This window comes from Mustelus asterias, chromosome 10 (genome assembly GCF_964213995.1).
Source record: "Mustelus asterias chromosome 10, sMusAst1.hap1.1, whole genome shotgun sequence".
NCBI classification, from domain to species: Eukaryota; Metazoa; Chordata; class Chondrichthyes; order Carcharhiniformes; family Triakidae; genus Mustelus; species Mustelus asterias.
The window spans coordinates 67,903,765-67,918,920 of record NC_135810.1 but is presented as its reverse complement, the minus strand read 5'-3'; the positions used below and the strand labels follow the sequence as shown (position 1 = coordinate 67,918,920).

The 15,156-nt window shown below is 42.5% G+C and overlaps 1 protein-coding gene across 1 annotated transcript in view; it reads right to left on the bottom strand.

Annotated features, from left to right (window-relative positions):
- dlg2 (discs, large homolog 2 (Drosophila)) overlaps window positions 1-15,156 on the bottom strand; it is a 945,868-nt gene that overhangs the window by 196,658 nt on the left and 734,054 nt on the right. The window contains exon 17 of the mRNA XM_078221879.1: window positions 6,008-6,122. Coding sequence (XP_078078005.1) covers window positions 6,008-6,122 — 115 coding nt within the window. The remainder of the gene's footprint in view (window positions 1-6,007; window positions 6,123-15,156) is intronic.

Below are 15,156 nucleotides of genomic sequence, written 5' to 3'. Positions count from 1 at the left end.
GCAACCGAAGGAAAACCACGCAGACATGGTGAGAACATGCAAACTCCATACAGTCACCCAAGCCCGGAATTGAACCCGGGACCCTGGCACTGTGAGGTAGCAGTGCTAACCACTGTGCCACCATGCCACCCTCAATGTGACATGTGACAGTCTGAGAATGTGAAAGAACTGTCAAGGCATAATATTCTGTTGTATTGTGATAGTACGTGCTTGCTGTAATGTAAGGTGCTCGACAGAGCAAGGGCCAATGTGGGGCTGGAGAGTGGCACCGCCCACAGAGTGATGTATGTAGTCACATGGTCAGCAAAAGGTCTAGGACAGAACTTGGTAAGCAGCAAGCCGGTATAGTAGAGTTCCATGCAAAACTATATTTAGAATTGTACATAGATAAAGCCGACCAATAAAAGTGTTTATGGTTGGACACATAAGCCTCAAGACCTCATCAATGAGCCATCACCACTGCCAGAATAAAAATCTCATATTAAGTACATAACATGACATGGTGTCATGATATGAAACTTTGGTAGCGCATTGAGCTAGATCCCTAAAATTATTGTCTCTGAGACAGGACTCTTGTCATACCAGTAAACATGGAGGGATGGATCATTCGTAAACAAATAGATCACTTGAGGAGTACAGAGATGTTCCAGCAGTCAGTGTTGCCATCAAGAAATGTTTTTGAATCTGTAAACACTGAAGTACCTGATCGACCTCTTATTGGCATAATTGATGATGTGGAGATGCCAGTGTTGGACTGGGATGGGCACAGTGAGAAGTCTCCAGGTTAAAGTCCAACAAGTTTATTTGGAATCACAAGCTTTTGGAGCACTGCTCCTTCATCAGGTGAGTGATGTCTCCGTGGAAGCAAGTAGTAATGAACTGCCTGTGCCAGAAGAGGTACCCATTATTGCAGTTGCTGTTAATGACAATCTGGTGGAAGCATCTCAGACTTACAGAATTACACTGTTCTACAAGAAACAGAAAAAACTCTCAAAGACTTAATTTATAATTGTCCAACTTGTTTAGTCCGAAATTAGTAATGAGTAACTTAGTTATTGATGATTGCATAAGGAAGTTAAAGGGGGAAGGGTGTGGCAATTGTAGTGATAGTCACTTTAAGGTGAAGAGGGCCCCACTCAGGCCTCCCGGCCCCCTCAGACCCCACCCACACAGGACCCCCATTCATGCCACGTGACTTGGCAGTACCAACAGTGCACCTCTGCCTTCACCCTGGCACTGATACCCTGGCGTTGTCCCCGAGGGGGGTCAATGAGGTAGGTCCAGTGGCCTTTTGCCCCTCTGATGCTACCAGGCTACAGAATGAGAATATCCAAGGGTCCTGGCAGTTGAGTAGACTCGGGCTGGGGCAAGTGGTTGACCTCGCCATTCTCCCCTGGGGGTCTTGTGACTGGACTGCCTCTTCTAGCCCTGGCAGACCTGAAGATCACCCCTGGCATTGTGATTTCAGGCAGTCTTGTGATCAACATCTGCATTAAGCAGAAGAGGGTCATCTGGCTTGGGGACCAGTTGGGGCTGAGAGTGGGTAATCACCCCAAGGGGTGGAGTCATCTCTTAGGCAGAAGACAGTCTGAAGATATGTTGAAGACAGGTAGAGACTAGGGCAGCAGGTGGGCTGCTTCAGGGCAGTTTTTCCTTATTAATAAATACCCTTTGTATTTCTGACATCCATAAGCGTGCATCATTACATGTTTGCAGACAGATTCAGGTTAGAGTGCCATTGAGCAGGAAAGCCTGATTTGTGATGATTTTTGCTAGCAAGCACTGTCATATAAACTGGTAGTTGACATTTATGTAGCAATAGGGAAAGACATTGCAAAGTTTGATACTATCTCCCCTCGTCTTGCACCATCTATAAACACTCCCAACAATTATTTCACTCTTTCAAGTTCCAGAAAGAAACATGACCATGGCAAGTAACAACACATACAAATCCCTACATTCTACAGAAAATAAATGGGTGAGAATTGATTCAAGAATAAGCTGGAAACAATGGCCACGATTCTTCCAAATTGGGACTAAGTATCGAAGTCAGCAGGAAACCTGGAGTGTTTCCTGCTGGAGCTGGCAGCATCTGTCAGGTGGAATTCACCCACCTGAAAGATGCAGATGGGACCTTCTCACAAAACCTGCTGGCCAGCCCGGCTGTTCAAAGTTCGGGCCGCCTTCTTAAAGCGTGTCCTGATCTCCATGTTCAAGGACAGGTCCCTCTCCCTCCAAAAAATGAAATGGTGACCCCTCCCGATGACCAGGGAAGCACCACCAACCCCTCAGCAAAGAGGGGTATCCTTCCTCCCACCACTCAAATAATGGATCACCCTCAATCTCCCCCCCTACACACCCCACAGACATGAGGTTGACTCACTCCCCCCTCAGACACCCCACTCAGCCCCCCTCCCGCCTCAATCCCCAGTCAGCCCCCATCCTCCTCAGACCCCCACACAAGGCCCCCATTCAGGTCACATGCCTTGGCAGTGCCAACAGTGCACTCCTGCCTGTACCCTGGCACTGATACCCTGGCGTTGTCCTCGGGAGGGGTCAATGAGATAGGTCCAGTGGCCATTTGTCCTTCTGAAACTACCAGGCTGCAGAGCGAGGGTGCCCAAGGATCCTGGGGGTTCAGAGGCCTTGGGCTGGGGCAAGTGGTTGACCTTGCCATTCTTCCCTGGGATGGGGGTCTTGTGACTGGACATCCCCTTCTAGCCCTGGCAGACCTGAAGATCAGCCCTGGCATTGTGATTTCAGGCAGCCCTGTGATCAACATTTGCATTCCGCCTGTCAGCTATGAAAATTTGAAGTGGCCAGCTCACCTGAATCTCCATGTTCCCTGGAGAGCTGGCAGGCTTTTAAATCATTGCAGCACTCCATTCTGCAGCAGGGAGTTCCCTTTCTCCCTGTCAGAAGCCACAGATGTGAGCAGACCCCTTTGAAATCCCCGATAGAGAGCAGATGTCATTTTCCCTTCTCTACAGCTTTGCACTCAGACCCAATGTATTCACACAGCTTTTATTTGAATTCTCTGAACCTTCCTAGAACGCTGAAACCTTTGACACCCTCTGTATTCCAATGGAAACCTTTGATCTCTGTCAATCCCATAGTGCATTTCCCTGAACAAGCCTTCCATTGACTGCTTAATGTATTTCTACTAAGCCTCCAGTCAGCTATGTTTATTTACATTTTCCTTCACACTTGAATATATCTCAAGCACCTCCATTGTCCCTAACTGCAATGTTTACATAGACTCTAAGCTGTGGTTTCTTCAAGGGGAAGAAGTGGGCAAGTGGATGTCCCTCTTTCCTGAGGGGTTGCTGGCACTCCCTGGACTCTTAGGGTCCAGCACACCAGGTCCACTGGTCATTACCAGCACCAAAGCCCGCCCAGTACATTTTCTGCTGGAGAGGCGGATGGCTGGTGAATGGGCCATCAAAAGGTGTTTGCATAATTATTGGGTTGCCGTCTGCTATGGGTGGGAACCTGCTCGGGGCTGGCAGGATGGGTTAGGAGCATCATGATGTGTTTGCAGCCCGGCGCCAAACCTGTTTTCTGCCCAACGTTCAATTCTCCATGCCATCACAATTCTCGCCAAAAGCTAGTGAGCCTGGAGAACGCCCCCCCCCCATAATAAAAGAATAAAAGGAGCTCAGATAGCTTGGTTGGTGTTGGGCTGAACAAGATTATAAAGATAGAGAGAGATAAAATTCCAGCCAGTGTTTCAGCAAAGATGAGTTGGGGCAATGGGAAGAGTTAAGTGATGTTACTTCCAGGCTTCTGTCAACATTCGGTTTTTAACTAGATACTCAAAATGCATTATGATGGCGTGGGCTCTGTCATTTTTTGACCTGTCTGCTTTCCTTCACAAGGCATTACCTTCTACTTCTTAGCATATCTCTCATAGTCTGACTGACACGAGGAGCGTTGTTATCATTTAGAAGCTGAATACTAGATGCTGTAATGGATTTTGTGCAACTTGTGATGTTATAAACACCTGGCTATTATTTTTGTGTGGACCACATTTAAAGTCATGTTAGACAATGATTAAGTGAAGCACACACATAGGTAAAAGGCCAGCTTGGGAACACCACCACTGAAGAGATGAATAGACAGCCTGTGATAGTTCTTCCTTCAGCAATTTAAGCAGAGATTTATTTTCCTTGAGACATAGCTTTTGATATCAAGAGTAGCTTGCACATTCAAAACTGCCAAGAAGCACAGGTTGACTATACTTTAACAGGCTTCACAGCCAACACAGTGAAGTGAGTAACAAGATCTATGGCACCTCTCATATCACCACCCAGTGGTGGAGTTAATTATAGATAATCTACATCCTTATTAATATTTCAATAAAAGTAACACTGTAAGTAAAGGGACTAAAATTAAACAATTCATTAAAATTGTTGAATGTGCAGATGTTTTATTCTTGTCCAACGATATCAAGTAAAAAGCCTCATTGATGTAAACTTTGAGCTTTTAGTGATTGTAAAGTTGCATCACCCACAAGAGTTGGAGTATGCTGGATCTAATAGTAAAGGTAAGGGTTTTCATTACCTTCATTCATTGTCTGGTAAAAAACCCCATGTACTGGTTCAAATCTTCAATCCTGCCCACATAGCTCCGTCTCACATTAATGGCTTATTATTTCAACAGCTACAATAACGCACCATGTTTTGCGACATCGGCGTAAATTCTCACAAGAGTCGGGAAATGAGATCCTCGCTGAAGGAAACCTCATTTTAATACATTTCAATGAATTTGAATATTATAAAAGGGCCTACCCGTCTCATGATACCCCCTCACTGAATTTTCAAACTTTGCTGAATTGATGTCACGTCGGTGAGTTTCACAATAGCTTTATAAAGATGGAAAACAGTCAAGGGGATCCTGCCGGGGGCGCCAAGGTAAGTATAGCTCCCAGGAGGGGAGGGAAATGCTGAGCCAGTGGCAGGGTGGGTCCTCTGGGGAGAGCCCAAGTGGGGAGGGTTATGTGTGGTGGGGGGGGAAGGACCAAGGCCTTTGGTAGTGATGGGTAACGGGCAAAGGTAGAAGGACTTTGCAGTGAGGAGGCAAACTTAGCAGTGAGGTGGGGAGCACCTGCAATACTGCAGTGGTGGTTGTGGGTGAGTGGGGCCCCTGATAATTGTGGTGGTGGATGTTTAACTTCAGTGCTGGTCAGGGAGCCCTTTGACCTTTAACGATGACGCCCCAGTTTCTTTGGAGCTGGCCTTTCCGGCACCATTTCCAGCTTTACCAGGCCCCACCAGACCGACGGTGTAAACCATGCGCCCTGATTTTAATGTGTCAGAGTGGCTCAGAATGCTGTCTGAAAACTGAAGAGACAGATGCCGATTTTCAGTCAGAGCCTGACACTCTGAAAAAACATGGGAAAATTCTGCCTATGGTGTGTCATTTACTGATTAAGCATGACCTAAAAATTATTTTAAAATACGGTGGCCTAGAAATTGGACTATGATATGCCCATTTTACAGGCATAAAATGGATGCTTAAATGCAAAATAAGGTAGGCCATTAATTCACCACCTGCTTTATCGATAAAGATTCTTCAGGTGCTAAACAGCTAAAACAGTGAAGCTTAAGAGGGTTCCTTAGAGGTCATCAAATGTTATTATATTGTGGAGACAGGAAGAGCAGACTCCTCATTACATTCATGGACCATTGTTGGTCTCTGCTCATCTCCATTAACTCCGATTACCTCCGCTCACCTTCCACAATCTAATTTGCGCCAGGACAGGCAAGCTGTCACTAGGGCTGTAACTGGTGTCCACAACTTGCAGGTAATAAGCGAATGAGGCTGACATTTTAGTGACTCTGCTATTGGCCTCATTAGGCTAGTTCTACGCTAGCTTTGTGTCCCTTTTTCGGTTGCAATCCAATTTCTATGTCGGTGATGTATCTATGGACATTATGCTTTATGTAACAGTACAATTAGTGTTATGAGCAAATAAGTTAAATAAGTAGTAAATAAATGCATTTACCTTACATACAATGAGCGTTTCTGATTAGTTCTCAGGGAGCCAGACCCAGAACTCATGCTGTGATTCATCATCTGTTCTCGCAAGTCATGGATTTTTGCCTCAAACCGGCTGTACACTGAGTGGGGAGGGTGGTGACAGGGAAAATAAAGAGAGATAGCATTTTAGCTGTGGTTTTCCAGTAGTATATTCAATATTGGGTTTATCAAATGTGAAATTATTGGAACTTCCACTACTTCTGCCCAGCACTCTCTCCCCCTCACCAAAAACATTCACAACCCATATCAGAAAACTCAAAACAAAGCTGGGAAAGCTGCACTGTTCATAAGAATGAATTAAGTTCATTTTCTGGATGAAAAAATGCATTTTCCAAGAAACCTTATTTTATATGGTTCTAAAGTCAACAGCTCCATAATGATCTAAAACTAGGACATTATAACCTCAATACTGTAATCAACTATATGCATTACTGACATTGTACTACTGATTGCATTCAACAATGCATGTTAGCTTTCATCTCAGAAAATTGTTAGGCATTTCCTATTAAAATATTGCCGAGCTGGTGGAAGATGCACGTATGCCTATACACTCAAGAATTCCGCAGAAATTTCCTGTGTAGCTTTTATATTGCACAGAATCAAACATCTCAAACAGGTTTACAAGTGACATGTACGTTCTTGCTAACACTTATATTGGTATAATGCCATACAAAAACCATTTTATTCATGCTAATGATTTAAGTAAAATTTTTTATTTTAACAGAATAGAAACGTACGCCAATATCTAGTGATTTTCTGAAACATGTAGACATTTAAAAAATAAATTTTGCATATTTTCAGGCTGCAGGAATAAAAACAAGATGAATACAATCAGGACCCAGCAAATCTGCTCAATAGTTCTGTCCGTCAGCCTGAACAATACTTGTATTCTGCTCCAGAATAATTCAACATTACATTACAAATGCACATTCTTTTTCCTTAATAACTGTGATAGTTTAATCATAAAGCTCTGTGCACTTAAAGATCAAACGGCATCCCTTCCATTATCTCAATGCAATGCTTCGTCTCTGAAAGGGATTTTCACAAGTCTAAAATGAAGACAAATAATGATATGACTACTTATCAAGAAAATAGTTAAGAAAACAGAAAGAAATAAGAAAAACTCGGCCAAACCACAATTAGAGAATTATATTGCAAACCACGCACACATTTACAACAGCAGGATAACCTCGACAACCAACTGAGAGAAATCACCAGGGAAACCAAACACATTGAAATGGATTTCTATAAACCTCCATTCCAGTTAATTTCAGTACGAATGTTTTAAACCGACACCTGAAATCTGCATGCTGTTATTGTTCCCTGGATAGCTCTTTAAACAAAAAATCTCTCCTGAAAACCAGCCTACCTTCCCAATTATGTTTAAATCTTCCCAGAAATAACCAGGTTCCAGGACTATCCTGTCACAGCAGCAGCAGCAGTACAGCTCAAGAAGGAATGACCCATTAAAAATGTGCAGTCAAACCTAGTGTCATTTGACCAAGCTGAAGCATCAGTGTTTTCTGTTATTTTAACTCATCATCCTATCACTGCAGCCCATGGTGGCACATGATGGAATGGGTTTAATAGCTCATAAAATCAAACAACAAAAGCCTCTAAATGCTGACTGCTGCTTTTTTAGTGGAGTCGGTAATCATTATTTGACTTAATTTCCTATTTCACTTTCACCTGTGTGCTCGTAGTTTCATATATTCATTCAGACAACCAGAGCTATTAATTGTTTTCCACTAATGCTGAACACTGATCTCCCCTACCTCTACTCGATAGTTAGCATGCTCCATTTTAATTCATTTGTTTACAGGTTTCTAAGGTTCTATGATCAGGAGAAGAAGTGAATAAGGAATTTTTAAAAACATGAATTTGCACAAAGGGAAAAATATATATTTAAAATAACAATTATTTTAATCGTTGTATGTTAGAAATAAACTTGGAACTGGCTCATTTGGGGATACAAAATTTTGGTTATTATTTTAATGCTTATAGGACTGAACAGGTGAATTATATGCAAATTTAAACAAAATACGCCACACTGCTTGCTCCTGCTGCCAACATAAACAGTTGGAGGAATTTCCTATTTTTGGTTTCATCCGGCACAAAATACAGGTTCGTTTTAAATAAGAAATGTCACAATATTTTAAAATCAGCCTTGTGAAAATCAGCCAAAATAGGAAAAGTGTTTAATAAAAAGGAAATTACCCTTGGTGCCAAGGGAGAGATACACCATACACCATGAAAAAATTATACATCATTTTTCCAACTCCATAGTTACATTTTCAAAGGCAGAAAAATAATTGTCATCCAATTATTCACCTATTCTGCTATTCTTGCAGTGTCAGTGTATTCAAAGTAACAGGAATGCTGAGTTAAACTAGAAAGGTATTGCAATAATCTTAAGAACACAAACAGTTGATGCACCATACAGACAAGGGAGTTTCAAGTTCAATTGCCACTCTGTGTACTCAGCTTCTCATAGTATCCAGGGTGGCCGCAGGAGTATTATAATTGCTTACAATGTCCTGGCATAGGGAAAAAAAGTCAGGTTTTCCACTCTATCACTATCAAGTGACCCCTGCTGGAAAGTGTGTATATGAGCAGAATTGGGTTCAGCCGTGATGTCCCCATCAAATATCCTGGTGGATTTCTGAACTATATAGATGCAAACTAATTCAGGTACAGAGATCATCGCCCATCATCAAGGTGTGCATGGTGTCAAAACAGGACTTCTAGGAGATTTTTCCCCACACAACAGTATGGTGGAGTTACATGTAGTGCGACATGAACCTGAGACCACGGTTAAGGCTATTCTCATGAGTGCGGAATTTGGCTATCAGTTTCTGCCAGTTTCTTCCTCCTCTCTGCATTATCATACAGGGTGATTTTAATCCTGCTCATCCATTTGGTTATCAATTTCAAGCCAGGTTCTGCATTCATGAGGACGGCTCTAATTGTGACCTCGGATTCATGTCGCGCTACATGTAACCCCACCATACTGTTCGATGGGGGAAAAATTTCCCTGACTATCTGTTTTGACACCATGCATACCTTGATTACGGGTGATGAACTCTCTTTCTGAATTAGTTTGCATAGTGTTTAGCATCATCTCATTCTTTGATTGTCTGTAATTATCTCTCTGCCTTAAATTATCGGTTCTTAGGTCATCTCTTCGCTTGTAATACAGTCTGTCGACACTTTACAGATTACTTAACTTATACTTAACTGCTTGTATTTGTCCATTAGCACTCATGATTACTTGTAAAGACTTGTTATTCAGGCGGCCTACACTGTCTGTACTTATCCTTTGACACTCTTGATTACCTGTTAGTGTCCGGCTATTGTCACTCTGCCTATATGTTCTGTGCCTGCGCACCTCGTTCCACTTCACCTGACAAAGGAGCAGCGCTCTGAAAGCTTGTGATTTCAAATAAACCTTGTGGACTATAACCTGGTGTTGTGTGACCTCTCATCTTGCCCACCTCAGTTCAACACTGGCATCTCCACATCAAGTCAGTGTGGAGTTTGCACATTATTCTCGTGTCTGCGTGGGTTTCCTCCAGGTGCTCCAGTTTCCTCCCACATCCAAAGATGTGCAGGATAGGTGGATTGGCCATGCTAAAATGCCCCTTAGAATCTCAAAATGTTGCAGTTAGTGGGATTGGAGAGGTAAATGCAAGGGGGGATAGGGTGGGTGGTGGGCCTGGGTAAGATGCTCTGTCGGAGAGTTGGTGCAGACTCAATGGGCCAAATGGCCTCCTTCTGCATTGTAGGGGTGCTTTAATACTTCAGAAGCATTTGAAAGCAAAATTGAACCCATATGTTTTTAAAAATATACATCTAAACACTTTTCTCCAATATTTATCTTCAATCTCACACAAACAATGGTGTTTGCATAATGCTAGATAAAGCCATCCACGTGCTTGCTAGAATCAACATCCATACAAATTCAGCCTTCAGATGGTCATTGGTCCTCGTGAAGAACTTAATATTTTATTTTAAAGTATTATACACTAAAGCAAAATATTTTTCATTTCACTGCTGGATGTAACCGTAAATTTAAATGCAATCTTATATGACTTACATCTGAGTGCTAGGCAGCTATTTTCACACCAACACTAGATTTCATCATACTGCAGTACTACAGCTGCATGTAAAGGAGGAAGAAAGGTGGCTAATGCTCCAGGTCCCTCTTTCACAAGTAGGTTAGAAAATACTGAGGATAATATGAGAAGCAGTGACAATTCTACCCTCAACTTACCAATATAAAATTAATCTAAAGTTGAATGTCTGCTGAGCAGTCAACAATGTGCAAGAAAGCCTTATAGCATAGAAGATATGGAATAAAAATAAACTGATATAAATAGACTCCAACTACACATTCTTCCTCCTCTCTGCATTATCATACGGGGCGATTTTAATCCTCCTTATCCATTTGAAACAGAACAGGTGGGTAGTTACAACTGGTACAAAGGAATCACTGCTCCGTCTCTATCAGCCATCCTCCCAACAGCACATTTTTTTTACCGTAGACCGAGGCAGTCGCCAGTGGCAGATTGCAGTGTTATGAATGTATGTGAATCAGAATTTAAAGATGCAATTAGTACCTCAATTCCATTTTAACATGGAATTATGAAAGAATCATCTAGCGACCAAGCTGCTAGTAAAACCTAGCAGATTGGTCTCTTAGAATGGCCAAAGCAGTACTTAAAAGAGACACCCACCTGCAGGTAATTAGATCATAGGATCAATGTGCCATTTTGCTGTTTGGATTACCAAGAGAGCTTCCAGAAAGATCACTTCCTCTAGATTTATTTTGTGTTTTATGTTCCCTCAGGAAGTTTTATCTGCTTATCGGTTTTATTTAGATTAGGGAAAAGTTGGATAATGGAGAGCAGGGATAACTGCCTCAGCAGCCTATAGGTCAGAGACTGTTCTTAGGGGGTCACACTCACCACGGAGGGTGTAGAGGCCAAGAGACATTTTTTTGGATCTACCTGTAGAACAGTGCATACAGAAGTGATACTTTCTGAGCAGTTTATTGGAGACCTCTGCAGGCTCCTGCAACACGTCCTGCTGCCTAATGGATCAGAGGCCATCTTTTTAATGGCATTCAAAGTCACCACAACCTTGAACTTCATTGTCACTGGTTTCTTTCAGTTGGTTATAGGGAGTATCTCTCATATCTCCCAATCTGCAGTACGCATTTACACTAAGAAGGTCACGATGCCCTTTTGGCAGGGCGACAAGTAAATCACCACCCGACTGACCTCAACAGTAAACATGAGAAAGCCCAGAGTTTTACAGCACTTTCTGGCTTCCTTCATGTTCAAGGCATGGTCTGCGCACACATTGTCATCAGGGTAGCAGAATGTCAGCCTGCGGTATTTGTGAGTTTGGAGAACTTCTCGGTCCAACTAGGAAAGATAAATTGCTGTATCTGGTGCTGGAGAATGGGGTGGCTGAAGTGGATCAAGTGTTGCCAGGAACAGTTGTTGCCAGGATCTTTCTGGAAACTCTCTTGGCAATCTAAACAGCAAAATGGCACACTGATCCTATGGTTTAATTACCTGCAGGTAGGCATTGCTTTAGTCATTCTAAGAGACCAATCTGCTAGGCTTTATTTTGTTACCAGGAACACTTGAGTAAGAGTGATCATAGTATCATAAGATTTAGATTAGCAATGGAGAAGAGCAAGGAACAATCTAAAGTAGGATTTCTAAATTGGAAAAGAGCTAAATTCACTGGGATGAAAGGGGATTGGGCCAGCTTAAAATTGAACCAAAGTTCAATTGACAGGAAAAATTGCAACAATGGATGATCATTACAGAAAAGATTTCCAGATACAGGCTAGGTAAATTCCAACAAGAGTTACAGGGAGTGGAATCAAAGCCAGGGCTCCAAGGATAGTTAAAAAAACATAAAGGGTGCAATCTTACTAAAAAAATTCTAAGTGCCGAACAAGCATGGAAACGGGAATCGCGCCCATTTTTTGGGGCGAGCACCCAGACACAATCATACAGCACTTAGAAAAGAAAATGAGGCAAGAACACTTATACATAACACTGTAGTTCTTAGTTATTTCCAGATATTTACAGATAATGTAACAATATATACACCACAGATCAGCCATGATCACACGAAAGGTGGAATTGCCTCGCAGGGCTTAATTCCAAAAGGCATTTGATACAGTAATGCACAGCAGACTTGCGAGCAAAGTTAAAGTTAACAGAATAAATGGAACAGGAGCAACATGGATATGAAATTGATTGAGTGATTGAAACAGAGAGTAACTCTTAGTCAACGTTTTTTGGAAATGGAGACAGGCTTGTAGTGGAGTTCCCCGGGGATTAGAGTTGGGAACCTTGCTCTTCCTAATATATGTTAATGGCTTATACCTTGGCACATAGAGCACAATTTCAAAATTTGCAGATGATATAAAATTTTGAAGCATTGTGAACTGAGGGATAGTGTCGAGCTTCAAAAGGACATAGACATAGACATGGTGAATGGATGGACAAACGGCAGATGAAGCAAAGTGTGAAGTGATTCATTTTAATCGGAAGAACACAAAGAGACAACTCTAAAGGGAGTGCCGTAGCAAAGGGACCTGGGCCTACATGGGCATAAACCATTGGAGGTGGCAGGACAAGTTAAGAGGGTGATTAATAAAGCATATGCTGTCCTGAGCTTTATTAATAGGGTACAAGAGCAAAGATGTTATATTGAAGTTGAATAAAACACACATTCTGCCTTAACTGGAGTATTGCTTCCAGTTCTGGGCACTGCACTTTAGAAAGGGTATAAAGGCATTAGAGAGAATGTAGAAAAGATTCACAAGAATTATTCCAGGGATGAGAAACCTCAGTTACAAAGCTAGATTGGAGAAGATAAGGCTGAGAGGAGATTTGATGGCGGTATTCACCATCATGAGGGCTCTGGACAGAGTAGGAAGGGACAAACTGTGTGAAAGAATCAAGAATGAGAGGGCACAGATAAAAGGTAATTAGCAACAAAAGCTATGATGCCAGGAGAAAAAACCTTTCCAAGCAGTAAGTGGTTAGGATCTGGGAAGAACTGCCAGTCAATGCAGTGCAGGCAGGTTCAATTGAGGCCTTTTAAAAGGAATTGGGTAGTTATCTGAAAAGGTATTTATGGAGAGAAGGCGGAAGAATGGCACTAACTGATTTACTAATTTGTACGGTCATTGCAGACACAAAAGGCCAAATTGCCTTCTTCTGTGTTGTAACAATCCTGCATTTCAGTGAAGAGCCTAATCCAGTTCCTATGTTCCTAGAAGCCGAAGCAAAGCTGGAAGAAGGGTTCTGTTTCTCAAGTTATAATACTTGAGCTTTCTGTGGCCTGCAACGTTTGGATGGTTGAGTATGTGAAAGCCTGACTGCAGATTGTTTCTTCTTTGTTACTGCTGTGAAAGAATAACACAGTAAGAAGTTTAACAACACCAGGTTAAAGTCCAACAGGTTTATTTGGTAGCAAAAGCCACACAAGCTTTCGGAGCTGCAAGCCCCTTCTTCAGGTGAGTCTCACAGCAGACCTCCTGGCACATGGTGGGTATTGATTGAGGAGAGTGACACTGGAGAAAATGTTTTACATCCTGAGAGAGGGCAGCACATGTCGATCCTATAACTGCAACGCATGATTCTATAACTCGAATGCATGCCACTAGCATGGAAATTGGGCTTAGGCTCATGAGTTTGAGACAAAAGAGCAAATCTGGAACCCAGCATCTCAGATAGGGGGGGTTTCAGAGATCATGGGGGTGGTGTGAGTGGTGAGGGATGGTGTAGGTGTTGATATCCCTGCAATCCTGGAGGGTGAAATAGGTAACCATCTTTCCTTGATATTCAATCACTTTACCATCTGTAAATCCCCACTGTCAACATTCTGCAGGCTGTCATTGGCCAGAAACTGAGACTACAAGAACAATGTTAGAGGCTAGGAATTCTGTGTCAAGATATGACCTCCTTTCTTGAAGTCTTTCAAACATCTACAAGGCACAAGTCAGGATTGTGATGGAATACTCCCCTTTTGCCCGGATGAGTGCAGCTCTAACAAGACTCAAGAAGCTCGACACTCATCCATGGCTTTATTATTTCTGGCAAGGTAAACATTTTTTACTGGTCCCTAATTGTCTTTGGTAAATTGGTGACAAACACCTTCCTGAACCACTGCAGTCCATGTGATGTAGGTGCACCCACAATGCTGGTGAGGGGGGGAGTTCTAAGAATACTATTCAGCGACATTCAGCGAAAGAATGGTGATAACATTTCAGATCCGAGGGTAGTCAGTGGCAGAGTTGTAATTCACTGGACTACTAATCCAGAGGTCCAGGTTAATGCTCTTACACGAGTTCAAATTCCACCAGAGCAGCTAATAGAATTTAATTAATTAATTTGGAATTACCAGAAGTAGTGACCACAAACTATTGCTATCGTTGTAAAAACCCATCTAGTTCATTAATATCCATTTTAGGGAAGGAAATCTGCTGTCTTTACCTGGCGTGGCTCCATGTGACTCCAGACCCACAGCAATATGGCTGAAACTTAAAATGCCCTCTGAAATCGCCTTGCTGTGACTCAGTTTATCAAACCGCTACAGAGAAGTTAAAAAGGAATGAAACCGATGGACCACAGCATGACCTCAGCACCAGAAAAGACAGTGGCGCACCCAGCCCTGTCACTCTGTCCTCCTTACCAATATCTAAGGGTTTGTACCAAAAATTGAGAGAGCTGTCCCACAGATAAGTCAAGCAACAGTCTGATATAGTCATACTCGCTGAATTATTCCTTAAAATGTTCCAGACATGCCATTACCATCCCTGAGTATCGCCACCAGAGCTGGCACCTCAGTGGTATATAGTCAAGAGGGAATTGCCCTGGGAGCCTTCAATGTTGATTCCCAATTCCATGAAGTCTCATGGTATCAGGTCAAACATGGGCAAGGAAACTTCCTTCTGATTACCACCTATTGCTGCCCCTTAGCTGATGAATCAGTACTGCACTATGCTGAAAACTGATTAGAAGAAGCATTATAAGTGGCAAACACATAGGTTGTACTCTGGCGGAGGATTTCAATGTTCGT